This window comes from Terrapene carolina, unplaced genomic scaffold (assembly GCF_002925995.2).
Source record: "Terrapene carolina triunguis isolate 2854851 unplaced genomic scaffold, T_m_triunguis-2.0 Scaffold68, whole genome shotgun sequence".
NCBI classification, from domain to species: domain Eukaryota; kingdom Metazoa; phylum Chordata; order Testudines; family Emydidae; genus Terrapene; species Terrapene triunguis.
The window spans coordinates 54,903,451-54,931,194 of record NW_020664419.1 but is presented as its reverse complement, the minus strand read 5'-3'; the positions used below and the strand labels follow the sequence as shown (position 1 = coordinate 54,931,194).

General features: G+C 40.0%; 1 protein-coding gene across 3 annotated transcripts in view; it reads right to left on the bottom strand.

Moving 5' to 3' along the window:
- MON2 (MON2 homolog, regulator of endosome-to-Golgi trafficking) overlaps window positions 1-27,744 on the bottom strand; it is a 175,086-nt gene that overhangs the window by 33,087 nt on the left and 114,255 nt on the right. For 2 of the 3 annotated variants that reach the window (XM_026648770.1, XM_029910836.1), the window contains exons 25-30: window positions 26,785-26,983; window positions 21,959-22,581; window positions 16,511-16,654; window positions 15,937-15,954; window positions 15,511-15,639; window positions 5,620-5,810 (exon numbers count right to left, since the gene is read on the bottom strand). In XM_026648770.1, coding sequence (XP_026504555.1) covers window positions 5,620-5,810; window positions 15,511-15,639; window positions 15,937-15,954; window positions 16,511-16,654; window positions 21,959-22,581; window positions 26,785-26,983 — 1,304 coding nt within the window. The remainder of the gene's footprint in view (window positions 1-5,619; window positions 5,811-15,510; window positions 15,640-15,936; window positions 15,955-16,510; window positions 16,655-21,958; window positions 22,582-26,784; window positions 26,984-27,744) is intronic. The other variant, XM_026648771.1, reaches the window with a different exon arrangement.

Genomic DNA, 27,744 nt, shown 5'->3' with positions numbered 1-27,744 from the left:
TACAGGATAGATTCAAATAAACTTCTTCCTGCTTGCACTGTGCCAAAAGCATCACTGTTATAGATACTCATTCCTTATAAACTTCTTAACTGGGAGTTTATAAATTCGCTGCAGTAAGAACTGCATGATGAATCAATTTTTTTATTAAAAGTTAAAAGACAACTTTTAAACCCCAAACTCTTCAGAAAAGATCACATCTTTCAGTACATATGACTTGTTGCAACAGCCAATTCAAATCTTATACTGTACAAGTAAAACTTTTCTTAGTCTTTGCAATAAAAATATTCTGTAGCTGCATAGGTGGCTTTATAACCTACTTCCCTTTACTAATACTGTCAGTCATGTGCACAATGAATGAAGCATTTACCTCTATAGTAGATCATACCCATTGAGGTATGTGTTCAAGAAATGAGTACTAAGAATATCTAACTGGCACTCCATCAAGGTCAAAGGTAAAATCTAATAGGAAATCTAAGGATTTTATTGCAAATCTCTGGAAAGTTTCCTTCTGAATGACACATTATGTAAACTTTAACCCCTAACAAAAAAGAAAAGATTAAATTTAATACATCCTGAAGTATGGGGGCACATTTTCTTGGCTACAGGTGAACTGAACAGTTTTAATATCACAGTGTTGAAAATGTGATCAATTCCTCTTTGCTGTGTACGACTTGCCTTAGCAAACTCTAGCACTGAAAGGAGCTGATTGGTGATGCTACATCAAATGGATCGCCATGCTGGGCATCACAAATAGAAAACGAAAACTAAAATCACAAAATGCCTTCAAACCTGCTGCTTTGACTTTGTAAAAAATTCCCAGCTATGAATCCCTATTTCTAAAAGGATACAAAAATCACTGTCAGAGTTCTTCACACAACACATAGCAATGTAAGCAAAATATGATTCAACCAACTGTGGTATGGTTTTCTTTTAATTTTCTTTTCTTAATAACAGTATTCCCAATTGCCACTCATCTTTGAGGGAAAATTGTGCTATATTAGGTTATACTGACAGTTGATGAAGAAAGAAGGGGTGGCGGGGGAGCATAGAAAGTGTACGGATAAGGGAATTAAGGTTTACACATTGGCCCTCTGAGTTTACTAAAAGGAGTATATGAATTGGAGAAACTTCTCTTGAACAATAAATAAATCCATCCCTTGAGTTTTAGGTTAACAAAACTGCTTGTGAGAACTATACATGAAGCAGTTGGCGGAGGGAAGGGGAATCTGAAACACCAAATTGGGTCTCTATGGGCTTATTTGAGAATGTGAAAAAAAATATATATAATAAAAGATAATGCTGACAAAAGTATTAAGGAGGAAATGAGCAACAACAACAACAAAATCTTACATGTGTCTATACTCTAATGCTAGAAGAATAAGTAGTAAGCAGGCTGAGCTAGAGGTTTTCATTATTGAACAAAATTATGATTTAGCTGGCTTTACAAAGATATGGGATATGACACAACTTGATCAATATAGAAGAATACAATTTCTATTGCAAATACTAAGAAGGAAAAAAAGAAGGCAGAGTAGCCTGGCATACCAAAAATATATAGACAGAAATATGGAGGAATGAACAGCAAAAAAACACAACAACCCTATACGAAATGAATGAGAGATACACAGTACAACCTCAGAGTTACAAACACTAGAATTAAAATCTGACTGGTCAACCACACACCTCATTTGGAAATGGAAGTATGCAATCAGGCAGCAGCAGAGACAAAAAAATACAGTACAGTACTGTGTTAAACATACACTACTAAAAAAATAAACTTTCTGTGCTTGTTTCATTTAAATTAAGATGGTTAAAAGCAACATTTTTCTTCTGCATAGTAAAGTTTCAAAGCTGTATTAAGTCAATGTTCAATTATAAACTTTTGAAAGAACCATCATAATGTTTTGTTCAGAGTTACGAACAACCTCCATTCCCAAGGTGTTTGTAACTCTGAGGTTCTACTATACATCACCACCTAAATCAGTGAATAAGGTAGAAGAGGCATTCATGGAGCATGTACACTATAGTTTTGTTGTCACTCTGCAGGGGTTAGAGATCTGGAGTGTGTCCTTGGGGTTCAAAAGCATTCCAGAGATCATCGGGCTACTGCAGCACACCAGAAGCAGATGTTATGACCTATTAGACTCAGCAGAAGAGTATCTTTTCTGATTCCCAAAGGCATCTGCTATCATAGCTCAGAAAACTAAATCAAAACTACTCCTATTTAACTCTGATTGCATCAAATAATTATCAACGGCCATGAAAAAGAACCCACTGTCAACCAGTAACACAATAAAGACATTTCACTAACAGTCACTAAGATGACTAGCTTGCGCAAAAATGATAAGGCCTAAACATTAATTATCTCTAAAAAGCATCTTTTTGCTATTTCTCCCTGAAACTTAAAGATTCACACATGCCTTAAGAGTCAAAAAATAATTGATAGTAGCCAACTACTGCAATGCTGACTAGATTGTTTTCCGAAAATACGCTTGTTCCAGATGCCAGTGTGTTTGACGTATACATTTTCCACTAAATATATCTTTCTTTGTTGAAAGAATGACAAAGCTAAGAAAAAACTGGCAAGACCATGAAATAAAACGTTCAAAGAACTGACTACTATAATTAACCATTATTTTAAATAGGACAAATTTAATATAACACAAATAGAATTTGCATAAAGTTACAACATTTAAAAAAATGTATAGTACTATAGGAGCCAGATTCTCTGGTCTGCCAAGTCTACTTTTGCACTTCTCTCACAGTAATGCAAAGATGACTTAAAGCGGCCAAAGATAATCATGGAGAATCCCTCGTGTGTGGGAACTCTCCACCAGTGAAGGCAGCTCTTCTACCTCCCTGGCCAGCCATCTCCCTCACTTGGTACAAGAGGAGAGGTAGATGTCAGCAGCATTTGGGGGGGAGGGGGAAGGGGAATGAGGGGGAGACAGATTGAGAGAAGACCTCTGCAATGCTTGATCCTCTGCTGGATAATGGCACAAGTCAGACATGCTCCCCTGCAGTTCTAACTTGTGTTAGGGTTTTGGATCAGGGAGCTGAAATCAGCTCCCTCATTGCACCCCACACCACTGCTTCAGAGCAGAATTTGGGGAGGATGGAGAACTTGCCCTTACAGAATACAGCTATGTAAATTAAGCTCCAGTACCAGGTTTTAGGAAAGTATTTAGGAGGTTGAGAAGAGGCTTACCTGTCATGTCTTCTATTGGTAGTGATATATTCCAAAAGCAAACCTGAGAAGACGATACTGACATGCAACTATGGGGATGTACACACAGTATACTCAGAAACTGTTTTCCAATGCGATATATATGACCTGGTGACCAGGACCTATCTGGAACTTCATCATATTCATTGATCTGATTAACTTCTTGACATCTAACAGAGCTAGACCTTCATACTTTACTTTTCACGATAAATAATATGGACTATCCACCAAAGAATATTTCTGCTTCTGGTACTGTTTCTAACAGAAATTCCTTCTACCATGACCCATTTAGTGAGGCCTGTGGATGTCAGAGGATAAAGAGCAGATGAGGTGGAGAATGTAACATCAAGATGTCTCTCTCTTGTTCACTAGCTCCAGTACTCATGCTGACAACAAATGGTATCAACTTTCCAAAAAATGAGAGTCACTGTCTCCCAGAGGATTTCTGGTTGCAAAACAGATCCTTATGAATTTATGCTGTATATTTTGATTTACAGGAGGAGGATATTACAGTTTCAAGATTAATCTCTAGAAATGGACTCTAGGAAGAGTATTTTCTAACAACACTGCAAGGAAGTATGAAAGATATATCTGTTTAAGTAAAATTTAAATTCATTCTCTGTCTTGACTGTTGTGAGCAAGGAACACTTGGATTTTTTTAAATTTTTTTTTTTGCAGTGTTACCTGTCTATAGCTGAAGAATAGATCTCCTGTGAACTGTAGGGTTGCAAGAATCAAGGATTTTGAGGTAAATTAAGCACAATATTGAGGCTCTAGCAAAACATGTAGTAACTAAGGAAGTTCTTAGGGTAACTGAGGATGCCTTAAGTCTTGGGAATGATTTCTATCTTCCATTTATAAGAGCATAAAAAGAGACAAGATCAGAGACAGAAGGAGCTAAATCATGGAGGGCCCTGAAGGTGAGAAAGAATTGCCTGTATTTGATTCACAGAGCAATATGCTGACAGGAAAGGAATTTTAAGAAGGGTTGATTATGTTCATAGCGCTGATCAAAATGGATTTACACAGTAAGTTTTGGACTTATCTGTTTATGCACTCAGGGACACACAAATTAAAAGTGTGATATTCCAGTACCTATCTTGAATTGGTCATCCTTTCTGCTTGGAGTTTTTGAGTAATTTATCAAGTTTGTTTCAACCTGGCTCTAATTTTTTACAATTAATATGTATTCCCCAAGGTAGCATTCCACGTAAATGTACTTTCCTTCACCCAGTCCTCTCCCATAATCTCACTGGATTCAGTTTATTAAGAGGGAGTTTTTGTTAGGTTTATAGTAAGCCAAAATAAACTGATTGTTTAAGGCTGACTCAAATTACTTATACCAGGAATGAGTCCCACCAGAGATAGCAAAAGGAGATGCAACCATACAAGTTATCTAAACTATGTTTTCTCAACAAGAGACAACCCAATAATTTAGTGTCAAAACAAATTAAAATCTTAATTGACAATATAAGTACCTTTAATCTTTCTGGAAAAACATTAAAAGAATGTTTCAAGTCCATCTTATTTAACAAAATTTCTCTGAAATGGACATGTAGACCTAGGAAGCATAGTAGCAAGATAATTATCTTGTGACCCTATTAATGGAAGCCCAAAATCACCCATTAAGGCAAAGATTTTCACTAAAGGATGAGTGTCAAACATGGAATTTGTCCCTCTAACTCTACTTATGGCTAACTGCTGTTAATTATCATCATTAAAGATGGCTGCAGAAGGAAGGAGGGAGTGTCATGCTTTTCATGAGCTGTCATTTTATATAGGACTATTCTACTCTTTTATCAGTAAATCTGCTGCTGAAATCACCTTTGCAACGCTTGCTTTTGACAGATAATTATACAGATATAAAATATTCTATTCTGGATTATAAATATTCTATTCTAGATTTTCAACAAATCATGAACAAAATTAAGTATACTTTGCAGCTATTTTATTAATTTCAGATCTAAAGAAAAAACCATGAACACTAAAGGTTTTCAAGTGAAAAGCGCGTAGTACAAATTTTAATATTCATAACTCATGAAGAGTGTAGAAGTAAAGCATCACAATGGAACTCCTACCAAAAAAAAAAATCATACAGTAACATGATGTTCACATTAACAACAAAAAAATCATTGAGTTCTAATAAAGTAGAAAAATCCAACAGGTCTGAATACCCATTAATAATTCTGTATGAGGACATTAAAAAATAACCAATTCTTTAAAACACTTCCACCTAGCAAAAATATGATTAAATATAAGACTTTTCACTGGAGTCCATGTTTTGCGTGCGCACACACCAAATTATATATTATCTACCATAAAGACCAGTTTAGTAAAATAGTAAGACATTTATAAACATTTTCCCACAACTTTATTTTTAAAGTTGCATTTACCTTTTGGTGAATAAAAAGTCTTCAAATGTGCTGGCTAGTTCTGGCCACATACTGTCAAATTTTCCAGAAGAGGCATGCTGCCTTGCAACTGGCAGTCCAATAGAAAGAACTTTAAGAAGAGAAGATACTGCTAGTTTCCAAGTGCTTTCAGAGGGGCAGGCATACTTCAAGCTCAGAGGTATCCTCTGTGTCTGTGAAGAGAAAGTTCAAATAAGCTTTATACTTCCTTGAAGAAATGTAAGAGCCAGATACATCTATGGTAAAGAAAATCTCCGCAGGAGATCTCTAAAGATATGTTACACACAAAAAAAGTACAATTCCCTCCATTTTCTGGTGGGACTTGGGATGCTCTCTTCTAAATATGATTATTAGATTACTGATTGTATGCCAGCTGGCTAAAGCACAGATCTGATTAACCAAATTCAAGTTTAGAAGCGTTAAGAGTTAATCCATTAGCAATTACATTGGAAAATTACCTGCTAATTTTCTTTTTCTAGACTACATCTATCGTCTCTGCTAATCCTGACAAATTGGTTTCTGTTCCCTCTGCAAATAAATTGGGGGTAGTTCATCACTATGAGGGGGCTCTGAAGAAGTTAGCCCTGTCTACCTTGGAAGAACTGTTGTGATTACATGAATTTGAAGAAAAGGCCATAAGGAATTCAAACTTCTTGCAAAATGTAAAAAAATGAACTATTTACATCATCCATGTGAAGCATCTGGTCTTTATTAAAAATAAGAGGAGACAGCTTAAAAAGGCCAACAAACTGTTAAAGGTGGAACCGAGTAACAGAGATGTCATCCTGAGAAACAAAATTAGCAGGGATAAGATTTTCCATTCTCTGTCATATGACCTTTGCTAATCCCAATGAGTGGGAATATAGCAAGTAATTAAATAATTTAAGAAGGAACAGATAGAGAGGAGTTGGAAGGAGAGAGCAGTGCTGCCAAGTAAACAGGAAGTTGTTTTAGAGACCATCAGCTGGAGCACCACTCTGCCACAGAATGCAGGTGTGGAATCCTGAAGTCGCAGTGCCTTGCAAACACACAGAGAGAGAGAGAGAGAGAGAGAGAGAGCGAGCGAGAGAGGACATTGCTGCTTTAAAGATTTCTTCTGCAGATGCTGAAGTTCTCTCTCTGCCCAGAACGTACTCACACATCTGGTGGAAGGGTCAAGAATATACTCCCAAAGGCTTTGTACGTTTCAATGATACAACATTTAGGGTATGATTTTCAGAAGTGCTCAGGGTTGTGCTATCTGCTCTAATTAAATCAATGGTTAAATTCCCATTGATTTCAGTGGAAGCAGTTATGCCACTCCTGACTGCTTTTGAAAATCCCACTCCGCATCTAGTTGATTTGGGAGATTTTATTCCTAAATAACAGAGGTAAAAAAGATAAACAGCGGATGACTTCCTAATGAGCTGTGTGTTTAAAATATATTTTGAGAGCCATAGTACTGTGGTTGAGTAACAACTGTATCAAATATACTGGAGAAAATTATGAGGCACTGAAAAATAATAGCTCGAATGGAAGGCCATACCAAACAAATTTCCAAATTCACAGGTGCAAATGCTGTGGCCAAGACGTTAAAAAATGGATGTCTAATCTTAGACTCCTAAATCTGTATTTAGGATTTTCAGTTGTCAGGTGCACTGCACTTTTGAAAGTCACGCACCACTATTTTCATATACATAAATATGGATTTAGAAGCCAGTTTTTAGGCATCCACATTTTTAATTTTTTTAACCTTTGTCTATATCTATTGCATGCTTAGGCTACCACATAGTCAAATTAATGAATAGGATTATGTGATCTCAGCTATATTACTGCCCTAATAGCTAGTCAATAGCTTTTAGCACGAAAAATTGCCTACTGCCTAACCCCTGCCTAAGACAGTCATAAGACTCAGATCTAGAATTCCAAGTAGAGTTTGAGAGTTATTGTAGGAAAAAGTTGGTCTCAGAATAATTATATTAGTATTGCAGTAAACAGCTCAATACACACATTTAACAAGTACAGTAGTTACGAACACCAGAGTTACGAACTGACCAGTCAACCACACACCTCATTTGGAACTGGAAGTATGCAATCTGGAAGCAACAGAGGCAAAAATAAAAAGCAAATACAGTACAGTACAGTACTGCGTTAAATGTAAACTACTAAAAGCATAAAGGGAAAGTTTAAAAAAAGATTTGACCAGGGTAAGGAAACTTTTTGTTTGTTTCACTTAAATTAAGATGGTTAAAAGCAGCATTTTTCTTCTGCATAGTAAAGTTTCAAAGCTGTATTAAGTCAATGTTCAGTTGTAAACTTTTGAAAAGAACCATAATGTTTTGTTCAGAATTACGAACATTTCAGAGTGATGGACAACCTCCATTCCCGAGGTGTTCATAACTCTGAGTTCTACTGTATAAATTTAAACAAATGATCTTACTTCAGTTCACTAAGGTTAAAGAACCCCTAATGTGATGATTTGGAAAATCTGTCTTTGAACGGTTTATGAATTTAGGTTGATCATCCAGACAAGGGACAATGGAGGGTTGCTAAACCTTGACGGTTGCCCATTCATATGTGAGCAACTTCTGATAAAGGATTGGCTGAATCTAGGTGACCCGGTTTTCTTCCAACTCCAAGGGCTAGCATTTGAAGGAATGGAATTTCAATAGAAGCAGAACTGAGAGATCAAGTTTTAAAACCACATAGCCTGAGAGACTTGGGGGTGGGGAAGAGGACTCCGAGAAAGTACTCACAGGAAGAACAAAGGAACAGATTTTTGGAGAAAGAGGAGACATCTTTGACAGGAGGATCAGCCAAGAAAAAAGGAAGCTGGCTGGAGGACAAAGACTCCATGATTTGGAAGAGAAGCCTGAATGTAGGGATGGAGTCCAAAAGAGGAGACCTAGAACCTCAAAAAGTGACCTCCAGTTTGCGAGGAACATGCCAGAGTAGTGAGGAAAGTGAGGCAGGGGATGGTGTACAAATGTTTTATTTTTTTTACTAGATGTATATTTCTCATGCTGTCTAAAGCAAAGCGTGATTGGTTTTGGAACCTTTGCAAATTCTGTATGTTAGGTGCTTCCCCATCACATGTTCCTGAAGGGGAAACCTGTAAGCCAGAGTTCCCACAAGTTTTGAGAAAGTGTGTGTTTAAGCCAGTGGGGAATCTGGGAGTGTGGGGGAGTCTGGCACTGGTCACAGGGCCTAGGCAGTTGGACTGTGGAATCTCCGCTCTCAGAAAGTGGTGCTAGATGAAGGATCTGCACCGCGAGTGTGTGCCTAGCGATTCAAAGACAATGGCAGTGCCAGGGCTCAGAATCAGGAAGCTTAAAAAAAAAAACACAGCCCCAGCATGTGGACCCAAACTAGTGGCCTCTGAGTATACAGCAGGGAGAGCTTTACCAGGGCTGTGACATACACCTTCCCCCTTAATCTCCACCACAGGTTCTTAAAACACCAATTTGCTTGTCTATAGCTTAAACTCTGCACAAAGAGTTTAAGTAGTATTTGTGACACTGCACCCCATATTCTTCATAGTGATATTATTATATATTATATGATTATGGCATAATTATGATGCTTTTTGTACAAGATGGGTCATGTAAGGAGTCATTAGAAAAATTATGGTTTGCTGAATATGATTATCCCATTTGTATGCATGTATCATTTTTGTATCGAAAGTTATGAATATTGACTATGTATCTGTATTTCACATGTAGTCACATCTGGGGCAATGCTCACTTTCAGACTAGATAGCTGGCTGGGAAGGACCTATTCATGGGTTACAGACAGCTGCAGCGGCACAGGAGCCAGCAAAGAGAGCTGTAAACAGGGGAGTTTGAGTGGGAGTTTGGGGGGAAGACTAGAACTAGGTAGAGGAACAGACAGGCTAGCGAAGAGAGTGTGTGGTGTTCTGGCAGTGTTGTGGTGCTCGTTGGGGATTTGTTTTGCTGTGGGTGGTGGTGTTTTGGTTTGGTTTGTGTTTCCTGGACTAACAGGACTTAGGTGGGAAGACTATGACAGATACAGAGGCAGCAGTGGTAGTGACCCAAGCAGTGAAAGACACAATGAAGATGATTGGATGTGGAAGCTGCAGTATGTACATGATCCTGGAGCGGGTACCTGAAAAGAGTTTTATCTGCATGAAGTGTCGCCTGATAGAGCTGATGGAAGAAAAGATCCGAGGACTGGAGATGCAGGTGGAAACTCTGGTTGAGTTTAGAAGGGGGTTTGAGCAGATGATGGAGCAATGACATGAGGAGGTTGAAGGGAAAAGCTCAGACTTGCAGATAGAAGCAGGACCAAAGAACTCTGAGGGGAGACTGCTGGGTGAGGAAAGTGGACAATGGAAGCATGTGACTAAGAGAACCAGGTAGAGGAAAAGACAGGCTAGTGAAGGAGAAATAGAGCTCAGGAACAGGTTTGCAGAGTTGGAAAATGAAGAAGGGGCACAGCAGGTGGTCACTGAAGGTGGAAGGGCAAGGAAAAAGAGAAGAGCAGCTAGTTCTATAGGAAGAGGGAAAGAGTCAATGGAGATAACACCACCAAAGATGAGCCCCAGGAAGATACAGGATGGGTTGCAGAGGATTGCAAGGGAGAATAGGAATCGAGAGGACTTGCAGCCGAGGGAACAGGGGATAGACCGGAGAATTGCACCATCACCAGGAAAGGGTGGGTCTACATGATTGGGGACTCCTTACTGAGAAGAATAGACAGGCCTGTAACCAGAGCTGATCCTGAGAACAGAAGGGTGTGTTGTCTGCCGGGTGCTAAGATACGGGATGTGGACCTGAGGCTGAAGAGGATCCTAACAAGAGCGGGAAAGAATCCACTGATTGTCCTTCAGGTGGGAACAAATGATACAGCTAGATTCTCACTGGAACGTATCAAGGGAGACTGTGCCAGGCTGGGGGAGATGCTTAAGGAAATCGAGGCTTAGGTGATCTTCAGTGGGATTCTGCCTGTTCCTAGAGAAGGGCAACAAAGGTGTGACAAGATGATGATCAACAGATGGCTATAAGGAGGGCTTTGGGATGTACGGCCACTGGGAGGCATTCATGGACAGAGGACTATTCTCTCAGGATGGACTTCACCTGAGTAGGGAGGGAAATAGACTTTTAGGATGGAGGCTGGCACAACTGATTAAGAGAGCTTTAAACTAAGAATTTGGGAGGAGATGGTTGGGAGATGTCCTGGTAATCTCCACACCGGATTTTAACATTGAGAGGGAAGAAAACAAAGTAAGAAAGGATACAGCCGTGGGTAGGAGAATGGACATAATGAGGAAGGGTAGTGTAGATACCAGTCTAATAGGTGATACTAGTGGTAGAATGTCTGTGCCTAATCAGGTAAAGAATGTGAGCGAAGCCAAACAGTAAAAATTAAGATGTTTGTACATCAGTGCGAGGAGCCTAGGTAACAAAATGGAGGAACTAGAGTTACTGATGCAGGAAGTGAAACTAGATATTATAGGGATAACAGAAACATGGGGGAATAGTAGTCATGACTGAAGTACAGGTATTGAAGGGTATGTGCTGTTTAGGAAAGATAGAAATAAAGGTAAGGGTGGTGGAGTAGCATTGTATATCAATGATGAGGTAGACTGTAAAGAAATAAGAAGTGATGGAATGGATAAGATAGTCTGTCTGGGCAAAAATCACATTGGGGAAGAAAGCTACTAGAGCCTCCCCTGGGATAGTGCTTGGGGTGTGCTATAGACCACTGGGATCTGATTGGGATATGGATAGAGACCTCTTTAATGTTTTTAATGAAGTAAATACTAATGGGAATTGTGTGATCATGGGAGACTAACTTCCCAGATAGAGACTGGAGGACAAACGCTAGTAGTAATAATAGGGCTCAGATTTTCCTGGATGCGATAGCTGATGGATTCCTTCACCAAGTAGTTGCTGAACCAACAAGAGGGGATGCCATTTTAGATTTGGTTTTGGTGAGTAGTGAAGACCTCATAGAAGAAATAGTTGTAGGGGACAACCTTGGTTCAAGCAATCATGAGCTAATTCAGTTCAAACTAAATGGAAGGATAAACAAAAATAGATCTGTGACTAGGGTTTTTGATTTCAAAAGGGCTAACTTTAAAAAATTAAGGAAATTAGTTAGGGAAGTGTATTGGACTGAACAACTTGTGGATCTAGAGGCGGAGGAGGCCTGGAATTACTTAAAGTCAAAGTTGCAGAAACTATCAGAAGCCTGCATCTCAAGAAAGGGGAAAAATTTTATAGGCAGGAGTTGTAGACCAAGCATCTCAGAGAGGTGATTAAGAAAAAGCAGAAAGCCTACAAGGAGTGGAAGATGGGAGGGATCAGCAAGGAAAGCTACCTTATTGAACATGTAGGGATAAAGTGAGACAAAGGCCAAAAGCCATTTAGAGTTGGACCTTGCAAAGGGAATTAAAACCAATAATAAAAGGTTCTATAGCCATATAAAGAAGAAGAAAACAAAGAAAGAAGAAGTGGGACCGATAAGCACTGAGGATGGAGTGGAGGTTAAGGATAATCTAGGCATGGCCCAATATCTAAACAAATACTTTGCTTCAGTCTTTAATGAGGCTAATGAGGAGCTTAGGGATAATGGTAGGATGACAAATGGGAATGAGGATATGGAGGTAGATATTACCACATCCGAGGTAGAAGCCAAACTCGAACAGCTTATATGGGACTAAATCGGGGGGCCCAGATAATCTTCATCCAAGAATATTAAAGGAACTGGCGCATGAAATTGCAAGTCTATTAGCAAGAATTTTTAATGAATCTGTAAACTCAGGGGTTGTATCGTATGACTGGAGAATTGCTAACATAGTTCCTATTTTTAAGAAAGGGGAAAAAAGTGATCTGGGTAACTACAGGCCTGTTAGTTTGACATCTGTAGTATGCAAGGTCTTGGAAAAATTTTGAAGGAGAAAGTAGTTAAGGACATTGAGGTCAATGGTAACTGGGACAAAATACAACATGGTTTTACAAAAGGTAGATCATGCCAAACCAACCTGATCTCCTTCTTTGAGAAGGTAACGGATTTTTTAGACAAAGGAAACGCAGTGGATCTAATTTACCTTGATTTCAGTAAGGCATTTGATATGGTTCCACATGAGGAATTATTAGTTAAATTGGAAAAGATGGGGATCAATATAAAAATTGAAAGGTGGATAAGGAACTGGTTAAAGGGGAGACTACAATGGGTCATACTGAAAGGTAAACTGTCAAGCTGGAGGGATTGGTTTTGGGACCAATCTTTTTATTACTGACCTTGGCACAAAAAGTGGGAATGTGCTAATGAAGTTTGCGGATGACACAAAGCTGGGAGGTTTTGCCAATACAGAGAAGGACCGGGATATCATACAGGAAGATCTGGATGACTTTGTAAACTGGAGTAATAGTAATAGGATGAAATTTAATAGTGAAAAGTGCAAGGTCATGCATTTAGGGATTAATAACAAGAATTTTGGTTATAAACTGGGGATTCATCACTTGGAAGTAACAGAGGAGAAGGACCTTGGACTATTGGTTGATCACAGGATGACTATGAGCCGCCAATGTGATATGGCCGTGAAAAAAGCTAATGCGGTCTTGGGATGCATTAGGCAAGGTATTTCCAGTAGAAATAAGGAGGTGTTAGTACCGTTATACAAGGCACTGGTGAGACCTCATTTGGAATACTGTGTGCAGTTCTGGTCTCCCATGTTTAAGAAGGATGAATTCAAACTGGAACAAGTACAGAAAAGGGCTACTAGGATGATCCGAGGAATGGAAAACCTGTTTTATGAAAGGAGACTCAAAGAGCTTGGCTTGTTTAGCCTAACCAAAAGAAGGCTGAGGGGATTATGATTGCTCTCTATAAATATATCAGAGGGATAAATACCAGGGAGAGAGAGGAACTATTTCAGCTCAGTACCAATGTTGACACAAGAACAAATGGATATAAACTGGCCATCAGGAAGTTTAGACTTGAAATTAGATGAAGGTTTCTAACCATCAGAGGAGTGAAGTTCTGGAACAGCCATCCAAGGAGAGCAGTGGGGGCAAAAGACATATCTGGCTTTAAGACTAAGCTTGTCAAATTTATGGAGGGGATGCTATGATCGGAGAGCCTAATTTTGGCAATTAATTGATCTTTGACTATTAGTGGTAAATATGCCCAATGGCCTGTGATGGGATGTTAGATGGGATGGGATCTGAGTTACTACAGAGAATTCTTTCCTGGGTGCCTGGCTGGTGAGTCTTGCCCACATGCTCAGGGTTTAGCTGCTCGCCATATTTGGGGTCGGGAAGGAGTTTTCCTCCAGGGCAGATTGGCAGAGGCCCTGGGGGTTTTTCGCCTTCCTCTGCAGCGTGAGGCACAGGTCACTTGCTGGAGGATTCTCTGCACCTTGAAGTCTTTAAACCATTATTTGAGGACTTCAATAGCTCAGACATAGGTTAGGGGTTTATTACAGGAGTGGGTGGGTGAGATTATGTGGCCTGCTTTGTGCAGGAGGTCAGACTAGATGATCATAACGGTCCCTTCTGACCTTTAAGTCTATGACTCTATGGTAATGAGCCATTAGGAAAAACAGTAGGCCTTAGGAGAAGCCTTCCTGGGAACGTTCCAGACTGCTCTAAGTAATGGCTGCCATGACTCTACAAGGGCAGGTAACCAGACCACATGAATCTGGACTCCATCTCGGGATGTCTGTATTTTTCCACAAACTGGCTGGGAACTGATTTTGGAACAAAGGGTTCCCACCATATGCTAAAGCTATATAAGGCAGGGAGTGACATCATCGGTTGTTCTTCATTAACCACACAAGACGACTCCTGGAACCATCTGAGGAACAAGAACTGAACTGTGGGAAGTGCTGGACCTAGACTAAAAGGATGTCTAGCCTGTGTATGAAAACCTGGGGATTCCAAGCTACAAAGCAAGTATAGCCTGTGCCTTAAGAATCTGAAGCCAGTGTGTATCATCAGCCTGGGTGAAAATTTGCTAATTCAGATCCTATGTTTCTAATATCTTAGGCTTAGTTTGCATTTTTGTTTATTTACTAGGTAATCTGCTTGGATCTGTGTGCTATCTCTTAAATAAGAACATAAGAATGGCCATACTGGGTCACACCAAAGGTCCATCTAGTCCAGTATCCTGTCTTCCGACAATGGCCAATGCCAGGTGCCCCAGAGGGAATGAACAGAACAGGTAATCATCAAGTGATCCATTCCCTGTATCCCATTCCCAGCTTCTGGCAAACAGAGGTTAGGGGCAACATCCCTGCCCATTCTGGCTAATAGCCATTGATGGACCTATCCTCCACAAATTTATCTATTTCTTTTTTGAAACCTATCTTTTGTAGTTAATAAACTTGTTTTTGCTTTATCTAAACCAGTGACTTTGAGCGAAATGCATGGGAAATTGTAGCTCAAGGGGCAAAGACTGTTGCATATTCCTCTCCACATTTTTTGGGGGGTGGGGTGGGAGGGAGGAGACCCTCTATGACCTTATGTTGTACAGTTCCCTGTGCAGCGCAAGATGGTATAATTCTGGGTTTATACTCCCATGGGAGAAAGGGGGTCCTAGGCGGAAGGTTTGTGGTTATTTTGGCTGTAGCCTTTCTATTGTTGATTCGTGCAGAGGCTGGTCAGAGAGCCTGCATGTAACTGCAGCTGGGTGTGTCCCTACCTGTGTGAATGCTGGTGGAAGTATAGGACCAGGAATGGCTCTGCAGCTTGTCACAGCAGCACAGAGTGAGAGGGAGCCTAGGCTGGTGGGTCAGAGGGCTCAGTGGTACCCCAGTTTCATGTGGCACCCCGGGGGAAACCCATGACAGTACTATCTACACTGTTCCCTAATGGCTCCAAATAAAAGTCACTACTTTAGTTCATAAACAGAATGCAAACTTTTTACCTTAATAATGTTCTGAAGAACTTTCTCATTAACTACAGCTTTGTGGCAAGCAGTCTTTTGGTATAAATCCACCACAACTTCCAAAGATCTCTCAGCAAATGGTACGTAATTCAATGCTACCCATTCTGCCTAGAAAAATAAAATTAGTACACTACTGAAGAAAACATGAAAAAACACTAGTTATGTAATAGAAAACTTACATTTTACATTTACCTGCTTTAACGCATGCAAGATTCTCAAGAATACTGTATATTTCATAATGTAACAGTTTTGATCCAAGCAAAAAATAGTTTATGAAGAAAAAAACATAACATTCTGAGTAAGAGAGCGTGAAATAGATTTGGGTAAGGTAAATTTTAGTAGGTCAAGTGTTGTATTTTATGCAAAACTACTATATTAGGACAATCTTAAGGAAATTTAACTCACCGGTGCAAATAGTTGTATCTAGTGGGATTCCATTGTGTAGCAGGACAAACAGAATAAGAAAAATTAATACATATATAACAATTACCACAAATTATATTAAATTATATTTTCATGCTTACTGAAAACCATCAGTATGTGCATGGATTTAAAGAAATTTTATTGTGTTCTATTTCTCCACAGCATACAAGATTCAAAAATTGTCCACTACGGTGGAAGAATTTTTCAAAATAAGATTACTTTAAGTCCAATTAAATTTTTAATATAAAATAAAGCAAGATAGTTATGTCAGATTCCCTGGGAAGATTCAGATTTATTGTGTCTGATGTTCATTAAAGGCTTTTCCTTTAGGGAGGAATGGAAAGTTTGAATAGGAAATAAAATTTCTATAGGAGGATGAAAATGCCTGCAAAAACTAAATAATAATAAATTAATTGATAGCACAAGATGTACAGAAAGTTTTTGCAGATGGGGGAAAATGGATGTGTCTTGGTAAGCCACATCCATCTGAAGCTGAAAGGACTGTTCACAAAATGATATATTCAAAACAGAACAGATATGATACCTAAGAAATTACCTGATTATATTTTGCATTTGCAATGTGTTTCATTTCCAGCTGTCCATATTGTGGCGGTTTACAGGAGAATTCTACAAATGCCAAAAGCTGATCAAAGATTGCTGGATACATTATCTGCATGTTTTCTGAACCTACACATATGGCCTATAAAAACCAAAAGCCAAACATTATAATACAATATTTACCCCACAAAATTTCAGCATTTAAGAATTGCACCAATATTAAGAGCTTTTAAAGAGGAACTACCACTCTCAGAATATACTTTACAAAAATATACATGCAGATTTATCAGCAATTTCTTGGCCATATTTGCTAACTATGTTTATTTTTTGTTTAATCCATGTTTGCTCTTGCTATGTTATCATAATGTTATTTTTTTGAGACAATACAGTAAATGCTGTGACAACAGATTGGTGGCATAAATGCAAGATGGCTGCTGCAGGATCAAGCTGAAACTGGACTCAGCAAGCATGATGCCATAGTAATAACATCTGTGTCTTTGTGTAAGCTTTCTTGTCTGTTGACCTGTGCCACAGTGTTTTGAAGTCCTACTCTGAGGAACAATTAACACTGCAAGAAGTCATCATCACAAGGCTTTAATTGGTAGTTCAAAAATGATATATTTTAAGAAGGAATGTACATCAAATGAGGACTATATGGAAGATTTCAACTGAACTGAGAACCATAATACAGCTTTATAATACAGGGCTTTCTAGTTAAGATATACTTAGAAGATGTCAATGGAACAGAATAGGATGATGACTTCCTGCTGCTATATAAATTCTGAGGCAAAACCAAGACATTTATTTTCAAAGCAGAAGCCAATGATCCCATAAAGTTACTTCATTAATTTTCTTTAACATCAAATGTCTTGCCCCTTCCTCCTTGGGGTTTTCCAAGCCCCTCTCCATGTTAGAAGACTCCTTCCATTTTATTACTCCACAAAAGGCCCTATGTCACATTAATTCTATCTCCGGGGACGACTGTAACGCTCTTGCAGGCAATCAAAGGAGCATCTAGATAATGAAACACTCCCTCTGCCAACAAAAATGGATTGTGCAGCCATCACAGTTCTCAAACACCTAATAACCTCAGGACATGAGATAAAGCTCAAATACTGAATTCTGATCGGTGTGGAACTAAACCACTAGTCTAAACAAAAATGTTTGATATCCTGTAGATATAATAATTTAGTCTGATGGATGTTGGTGCACTGGAGTGACAGTCCTTCACTGTATTTTGATAAGTTAAAAAAAGACAATGTATAAGAATAAAAAATAGGATTATTAGGTTTTAAAAACAAATCATATATACACACACATTGATCAGTCACGGGAATCTAGAAAGGAAGAAGTGAAAAATACTCTATGAAACAGACTTTGAATGAGATTTAGAAGGCAAAGTCATTTGGGCACACTGGGTTAAATTTTCCAAAGCATCTATCATGAGAGAATGTACACAATATTTAAAAAATCCATATACTTTGGGTCAATGTCCAAAAACTATCAAAGGTTCTCCAGTGGGGAACTGTATTTGAAAATAATCCAAAACAGATACCATCAAAGACGTTAGAAACTACAAAGTAGTCTTGCAGAGTATGACTGAGGCTACGTCTACACTACGGGGGGGGAGATCGATTTCAGATACGCAAATTCAGCTACGGGAATAGCGTAGCTGAATTCGACGTATCTGATCCGACTTACCCCGCTGTGAGGACGGCGGCAAATTGACCGCCGCGGCTCCCCCGTCGACGGCGCTTACTCCTACCTGGGCTGGTGGAGTACACGCGTCAATTCAGGGATCGATTATCGCGTCCCGACGAGATGCGATAAATCAATCCCCGAGAGATCGATTTCTACCCGCCGATCCAGGCAGGTAGTGAAGACAAGCCCCAAGTATGTAAATGATCTGCAGCGTTTTTAAATTTCCATATAAGAAATAACTTCTACATCACAAGCCATTATATTTTCCCCAGACACCCCTATATTAAGTCCATTACTGTAGTTAAGACTACAACATGTCAATCCTCAGGAAACTAAACTGTTGTGCATCACAGACAGAAAACAGACAAGACCACAGTGCCATCAATACCCAAGGCCTCTTCTATGGCAGGAAATTGATTAGGTGAGATATGCCCAGATGATCCCAGGAAGTGAACCATGACCCATACTGCAGATGAAGGTGAACCACCTCCAAAGTCTCTGCCAATCTAACCAGGGGAAAATTCTTTCCCAACCCCAAATCTGGTGATTAGTATGCCCATGAACATGTGAGCAAGACACACCAGCCAGGTATCTAGAAAAAGAATGCCCTGTACCATCTCAGAACACTGGTCCTCCCCATCCGTTGTCCCACCTCCAGTTGTGACCAATCTCTGATGCTTCAGAGAAAGGCAAAACAAACAAAACAGAATATATCTGGTCAATTGTGCATCAGGAAAAAAATTTCTCTCTTACCCCTGCAGGAGACTGTCTGAAGCTCTGAAGTATAAGATTTGATTATAGTCATTATCTTAAGGCCATCCTGTTCTCCCCATGGCCCATGAAGGAAAGGTATCCCCGTAGGGAAGTCATAGATTCCAAAACCACACAGGTCACAGAACTTCTTCCAAAAACTGTATTAAAGCATACCTTTTAAAAATACATTTAATCTTGTTTTAAAGACTTCAGGCAATGGTGAGTCCATCACCTACTCTGATAAGCTAATCAAATGTTTAATAACCCTCACAGTTAGGAAATTGTGTCTTATTTTAAGGTTGAGTTTATCTAACTTCAACTTCTAGCCATAGGATCTTGTTATGCCTGTCAGCCAGGCTGAAAAGCCCCCCATTTTCCATTTGCAAGTCCTTATACCCAGTGATCAAGTCATCTCTTCTCTTCAATAAGCTGAATAGGTTACGCTCCTTAAGCCTCACATCTTAAAGCTTGTTCCTCAGCCCTTGGATCATTTTTGTGGCCCTCCTTTGAACTCTCTCCAGCATTTCCACATCCTTCTTGAAGTACGGACATCAGAACTGGACACGGTATTCTAGTAGTGTTTTTAATCAATATTGGATATCGAGCCACTCTCATTTCCCTATTTCTATTTGATATTTCCCTTTTTATACATCCAAGGATTACATTTATAGTTTTTTCCACTGTCATTCCTTTGTTTTCATGAACTGTTTTTGAGTGGTGTGGCTCGTGTGAGAACATATATGATGCAGTGTCCCCAGCTTCTACTACTTTCTAACAATAAATAATAATCAAATAATCAGCTTGAGACAGACATCCAGCATGGAAAATTTTAGGCCAAAAGGTTAAAGTCTGACAAAGTTATAAGTAACTGAAAACAGTGTTTATTGTTTTTTGGGGGGGGGGGGGGAGAGGAATTTCATCCAAAACGGTATGGCTGTTTCTGAGAACCAGGGTAGGGAAAAATTTATTGTTTTGCCCATGTTAAAAAATTCTACTGACCTTTTGTTTGAAATGGTCTAGCACCCCCATGCTCTAGAGCACGGTCTTGAAATCTGACCAGGGCATGGGAGGAACTGTGTGTCCACGGTGTGACTTTTGCTATCCCTGTGAAAATTTGCCCAGTTTTAGCCAAGTTATAAGTCTCTGAAAAATTGGAATTTGCACATGCTCAGTAGAGACTTAGATTTTAGCAGCTAAATTCCTTGGAAGATTCTGTTCAGAATGAACATGCTCCAGCCTGGAGCTCAACAGGACTTTACCTGTAGTTGCAGCTCTGGGATGCTCTGGGCCATGCCTAATCCAGGTCCAAACAGTTAAACTGAGAACAGAAAGCCTGTTTCTCCTCTGCTCTGAATGACCCCCTGCTATGCCCTGACTGCTGGAGAACACTGCCTTATCTGATGCAAAAGGGACAAGAGCTGTATCTGTAAGGGGGGCTGTGAGAATAGATTGGGACTAGGAACTTGAGGGGGGGGGCAGGGAGAGGAGAGGGAAACTGAGACTGGGAATTGTGGAGATGAGACGGACTGGCTGGGCAGCAAACTGGGACTTGAATTCGGGGAGAGAAACAGGGAGGGTAACTGGAAGACAGCATAAGGGAGAAATACAGATTGAATGAGGGATCAGGATGTGAGCAGGAGACTGGGACTGGTTGGGGGAGCAGACTGGGGGGAGCGGGGGAGGGAGACGGATGAGACTAGGATTTGCTGAGCAAGGAGTCTGGATCTGGAGTGAGAAGTCTGAGGACTGGAGACTGACTGGATAAGTGAAGAGAATGGGGTTTGGATGAGAAACCAGGGTTGAGGAAGAGACAGGACTTCGACAGGGACAAGCTGGAGGGGATGGAGTGGAAAAATTCAAGGTTGGGGGGATATGTGTCTATGCCCACTAGAGAACACTCCCCTCCAGAACTTGGAATGGAACCCAAGATTCCTGAGTGTACTCATTCCTCTACTGACAGCAAATGTCTGCGAAACCCTCTGCCAAAGTCTCCGTTCCCCTTTCAGTGCTGGTCCACATAGAGGAGGATAACCTAACTATTGCTATTACCTACTTTCTTAGGGTATGTCTACACTACGAAATTAGGTCGAATTTATAGAAGCCGGTTTTATAGAAATCGGTTGTATACAGCCGATTGCGTGTGTCCCCAAATAAAATGCTCTAAGTGCTCTAGTCGGCGGACCGCGTCCACAGTACCGAGGCTAGCGTCGACTTCCGGAGCATTGCACTATGGGTAGCTATCCCACAGTTCCCGCAGTCTCCACCGCCCATTGGAATTCTGGGTTGAGATTCCAATGCCTGAATGATGCAAAACAGTGTCGCGGGGGGTTCTGGGTACATGTCGTCCGGCCCCTCCCCCTCCGTCAGAGCAACGGCAGACAATAGATTCGCGCCTTTTTACCTGGGTTACCTGTGCAGACAACATACCACGGCAAGCATGGAGCCTACTCAGCTCAGCTCACCATCACCATATGTCATCTGGGTGCCGGCAGACATGGTACTGCATTGCTACACAGCAGCAGCAGCTAACTGCCTTTTGGCAGTAGACGGTGCAGCATGACTGGTAGCCTTCATCGGCGATCTGGGTGCTGGCAGCCGTGGGGCTGGCAGCCGTAGGGCTGCATTGCACCAGCCCCTTGCCTTTTGGTAGAAGATTGTATATTACGACAAGGTGAGCTTTGTGAGTTCAATCCTTGAGGGGGCCATTTAGGGATCTGGGGCAAAAATCTGTCTGGGGATTGGTCCTGCTTTGAGCAGGGGGTTGGACTGCATGACCTCCTGAGGTCCCTTCCAACCCTGATATTCTATGATTCTGGTTCTGTTTGTTCTTCAAAAGGAGCAAAATTATCTTTTACATAAGAATAGTACATTACAAACCCAGAAGTAACTAGGCAACTAAGGTTGTGCAGGTAACTAGTGCAGGTGGCAAAGCAAAAGAACCAATACATAGTATGGTTTACCTTTCAAAGGACATCTAAAGCTGTATTATTACCTTTTGTAAGACATCTAAAGCGGTAAGCACTGCTTCCTGCAAACTTGTCAAAACTGCTTCAGTATAAGATGGCAGGATGAAAGGGGAGGCATCAGAACTGATTGGAACTGAAACAGCACCATGTAAAATGACACCAAGCTTTTGGAGATCATCCATGCTGAAACCAGTTTTGATGTGTTGGTAGAGAGCTGGGAATATCTGAATTAAAGCTGTGAGAAAAGGTTGGCTGGGTATGAAAGTCAATTTCTCACAAGTAATTGGAGGCTTTGTACTTTCTGAGCCAATCCTATACCAGGTGTTCCAGGCAGCCCACCAAAGATTTAAATCTTCAATCTCATCTGTTATTATAGGTGGCTCAGATTCATTATATCTTCCAATTCTTTCTCCTATAGAGTCAGTTCTCATGAATGATCTGCCCAGACCAGTAGCAGTCATTGCCCCTAGGAGGGCAGGCACATTAATAGCAGGTGGTGTATCAGGTTTCTCTGAGTCTCGGACAGGAGAGACAATTTGTAAAATTTCCTGAAAACTTTTCAGCGCAGCCAAGGAAACTTCATTGTTTTTGCTGAGTGCTGCAGACTGGATGTGATCAAGAAGAACATCCCAGGCTTTGGAAAAATCTCCTATAAAAAAAAAAAAAGTTAAATCAGTTTGAGGCTTTTTTTTTTGCCCCTTCATTTCATAGGAGTTGGAGGAGGGGGAAGGTACCTGCCTTTAACTGCTTTCTGAAAGAATCAATCAGCTTGTGAACAAAAATGATGTACACACATAAAAGGAGAATTATATCATTGTTTATACCAGTGACACTCAGACTTCAGTGGTTCTAGAGCCAAATTAGCAATCAATATTACCCAAAAGGGTCACAGTAATCAAGTTCATTGTTTAATTTGCTATAGTACTATATATATTTGCTGTGAGAATAATACCTTCCTTTGAAAGGTAAACCTTTTAAGGTATATAAGGTATATAAGGTTTACCTTTCAAAGGAAGGTATTATTCTCACAGCAATTAAGTTAATATCTTAGTGCAAGTTGATAAATTAATTGGTTAACAACATAGTAAAAGCATCCTTATTGGTTAATAATTAAAATCACACAATGTTTAATATCATGTGCTGCAAAGAGCTGCAGGAGACACATTAAAGAGTTACTTGTGCCTCGTGAGCCTCAGTCTGAGTATCACTGGTTTATACCAAATCTGCTACCTACATGTTGCACTACATGATTGGAAATGCATTTTCTTTATCCTGAATAGTGGAACTGATCCTGTTAGCATTATACATACCATCGTTTTCATAGGGTCAAAGGCCAGAAGGGACCATTTGAATAGATCATCTAGTCTGACCTTCTGCACATCTCAGACCATTAAATTTCACCCCGATAATCCTATACTGCGCCCAATTATTTTAGTTAGATTAAAGCATTTCAGTGTCGTCATCCCCCACCCACACACACACCTGCAGCTGGGGAGCTACAGGGTACCCGCCCTGCCCGCGGCGGCTTGGAGCTTGGGGGCACCGCACAGCTTCCTGCGGGACCCTGCAGCTACCAGCCACCAGGGCTGAAGTCAGGGAGGTCTTTGGAAGTCATGGGTTCCGTGACTTCCGTGACCAAATCATAGCCTTACCCATAGCCAACACAGCTATGCCAGAAAACCCCACAGTGTAGACGTAGTTATGCTTGCAGAAGAGGGCTTCTGTTGGTATAGCTCATGTTGTTTGGGGAGATGGTTTAGCTATGCCAGCAGAAAAACTCCTTCTGCAAGATGCATCTCACTAAGGGGCTCTGCTAGCGTAACTACACCAGCAAAGCATTTGTAGTGTAGATAAGCCCTAAACTTGTTGCAGGGAACATGCAAGGCCCCTACAATGGCAGGGAACTGATTAGTTGAGATATGTACATATTGCAGCAGGCAATACACGCCCCATGCTGCAGAGGAAAGCTGAATAAACTCCAAGGTCCCTATCAATCTGACCTGAAGGAAAATTCCATCCCAACTCAAAAACTGGTGATCAGTTTGGCCCTGAAAATGTGAGCAAGATATACCAGCCAGGCATCTATGAAATAGGATTCTTTGTACTATCTCAGAGTACTGATCCACCCCACTCAGTGTCCTGTCTCCAGCTGTGGCCAATCTCTGATGCTTCAGAGAAAGCCAGAACCTCCCCCACCCCTCTTCCCACACACAATGTGTCTGGCCATTGTGCATCAGGGGAAAAAATTCCTTTCTGATCCCTGCAGGAAACAAGCTGAAGCCCAGATGTCTGTTGATTTCAACAGGAGTTAAATGTATATAAAGGACGCAGGGTCAGAATTGTCTTATTGGGTTACTGAACGATGTCAGCATTTCGGCGGTGATGCCTCTGGATGATGATGCTTCTCGGTGGCATTTCGGCGGATGCTCGTCCGCCAGCTAGTATGCGGGCGCACTTAGACCCCCGGCAGGCACCGCGTTGGGGACCCCTGGTCTAGAGCATTCTGGCCTCATTTCCCTGCTACAGTATAATTAAAGAATTGGAACAAGTGAGTTACCATAGAAAACTGGAAATGGAAGACCAAATGCCGTGTTTAACAGCAGAATTATTCTCTCAGTATATTCATTAGCAACCCCCCTAATCTTCCCATAGTTCCCATTTCATTTACTAAATTAAGTTTTGTGTAACTAATATATTCAAAGTTTTGTTAATCCAAGAAACCATTTAGGTATTTCCATTCATTTCCAATTTAGTGATTGTGCTTCTAGTTGACATAATTAAGTTAGAGAGTAGTGCCTATCTCTCTTAAATAACTCCCTCAATATCTGGCTACTATACAACATTCCCATGACTCCCTGAAGGTATAATTATCATGGAATTTTGTATCATCAAGAGAACCGTAGGAGCATATTGAATGGCTAGGGATCTGGTAGCGCATAATACTATTTGTAGTCACGGATTAAACTGACTTTTAAGGACACATTAAGATTTTCAATTTTTGTCATTACAGGAGGAAGTGAAGGTTGTTTGGGTGCCTTAACTGTACCTTTCCACTGCTTAACATGTATGGATTTCTGTTAAATTTAACCTTAACTCTGAATTTTCAGCGTTTGCAATGTTTGGAGTTGTTTTAATTACAATATCCCTGCAATGTTTTTACTCATAAATCACTAGTATGTATGCAAATCTTAAATCTGGTTTTAGGCAGTTTAAATACACGACTAGAAAATAATCATGAAAACTTCACACCTCATAGTATACATATTTCATCACATTTATTCAAATGACTATTTCTAGTATATCAGAATTTGCAGGATATCACATGTAGTCAAAGCCTGGTGCATTCAATTAAAATTAATTAAAAGGAAACAAGCAGATCAAATATTAATTTTGTTTTTCTTTTCTTTTACCTTTTTTCATAGTCTGTCATGGCAATGTGACCACGTAGATGGCAAAAATTCATCAACACAGCTTGAAATGACCTTTCACCACCTATATACTTCCTTAAATCTATCATTTTTCCATGTATTTAAGAAATACCATTTCACACTTTACAGTACTTAGAAAATGAAGTTCCTTTTGCAATTCATTAACTTAGAACCCCTCTATGAGTACAAGCCTAACTCAACTGAAACATTTTGTCTACGTTAGACTGTAAGCTTATGTATGTTATACATGGTTGTACAGTTCAAGCAGTGTCAGCACTTGCTAATTAATCCTATTTTATATAGCTAATAACTTTGCAAATTCCAAAATGGTGAGTTGTTATAAAAAGGGAGAGGAGAATAAGTAAGGAATGCCAGAGAGAGCTACAAGGAGGGTGAAGAAGCAGAGTGAAAAGAAAGAGGGTGAGAAAAGCAGAAGAGAAGAGAAGGGAGTGTAAAAAAAAGGGAGAATAGCAAACATAAGAGAAGAAACAAAAAGAATGGTGAGGGGAGAGAAAAGGAAAGATTTAGAAGGAAAAAGAACTGATGGACTTACCACTATTAATTTCAGCTAGTGAAGAGATGCCAATCAAATAATGACCTAAAATAACATGTCCTTATTAGAGGGAAAGTGGATGGATAAAGAGGAAGAGGAATCACTTGAAAGAGTGTAATCTTCAATTTCTTCCACTTCATAATAAGTCTCAATTTTTTTCCTTAATAAATTTCCCTTGTTCCTTTTTTAAAATTATGTACATCATTGAATGTGCTAGTGGACGCCCCAGACACCCAAATTCCCCTCCTCCATTAATTAGTTCACTCAGATGCTCACGTGAAGGATTTAGGAAACTTTACAAGAATACAGCTTAAAAGTCAACAGCAGAAAATAGGACAGAAGAAAGCTATATATAAATGTTAAAATATCAGGGCCTATTAATAGTTTGAGACTACAGAACATGTTTTTTTGTGTTAGGAATTCTCTCTCAGCAAATGAGGGGAAAAACCAGCATTTTTGGCAATGATTCAAGAAATGCTTATAAAATTATGATTTTAACAAATATTTGACACCTGGAGTCAGGAATAATAGAATTAATATCAAATGTAGCTGCACTTGGTATTTAAGAATTCTAATTCTGAGCACCTGGGATTACAGGCTCCACAACAGTTATCACGTTTCAAAGCAGATACTACAGAATACATAGCTATAAGATTAAATACTTTGCCAGTGATCTAACTGAAAAAAAAACTTATCACAAAACAAATTAAAAGTTATATTACAACATCTGGCAATAATATTAAATATTTGAATTGCTAAATTGGACAGAACTGGGATCTAGTGAGCCAACTGCCAGCACTGAAATTGTCCGAGCAAGTTTTATTAGTTAAAAAAAAAAAAAAAACACTTCTCAAACATTAAGAAAGCCTACCTAAAGGTTGTAGTAAGTATCTCCTAGTGTTGAATATTCTCGCTACTCCGGCCAATGTTAATACCCATGTCTCAGCCCATTGTTTCTCTGCTGTATCCCTTGAATGATGAATGAGAATATTGCCTCCTCCTGACTCAATCTTCTCTTTGTCAGCTGTCGTGGAAGACTCTCTAACCCTATCCAACAGGTGAAACAGAACCTACGACATTCAGAAAAAGGATGCATTGATTATTTCAGTCACATATTTCAACTCATGTAAATGTAACAAGGAAATAATAAAATCGTGCACATTTTCTCCCTTTCCCTGTTAAGTCCCAGAAGGCACCCAAAGGATTCCTCTATTTCACCCAACCTTCTCAGAACCTGTGGAGGTGAGGGTACCTGAATCAGCCAGCTGATCCGATAGGCTGACACATGGATCTTGAGATGATGAAGGGCCACTATCACCATGATCAGAAACTTTGAGAATATCCTTAGTGCTAATAAAAGACCAACACACTGACAATGCTCCATTCCCAGAGAAAATCTGAGAAACCTATGAAGTGCCTCTGTAGTAGGTATGTGCATTTGTCTCTCTTTTAGATTGACTGATGTCAAGAGATCAATAGGTCTGAAGTGCCACGCAGATGGCATGTGTGACAGCAGAATCAAGCTAGGTATGATCATAGTGGAACATGAGTCCCACAAGGGACAAGGAGTCTGCCCAGGTTCTAGGCAAAGGGATTTTCACACATAGGCTTGATTGGCGGGAGAGGGTCAGAAACAGAAGTGGCAGAAAAGCTAAGCCTCCTATTAGATCATCCCAGTCACATGGGTAAGGAATTACTTTTTTCCATGTGCTCTTCCCTGGGAAAAGGAAGTTGCTTTAATTTTTTCAAGTAGAAACAAGATCCATGTCTTCCTTTCTATCTGAGGTAGAAGGAAGACTGGGTCTTTGTTGGCCATTGTGCTCTCACAAAG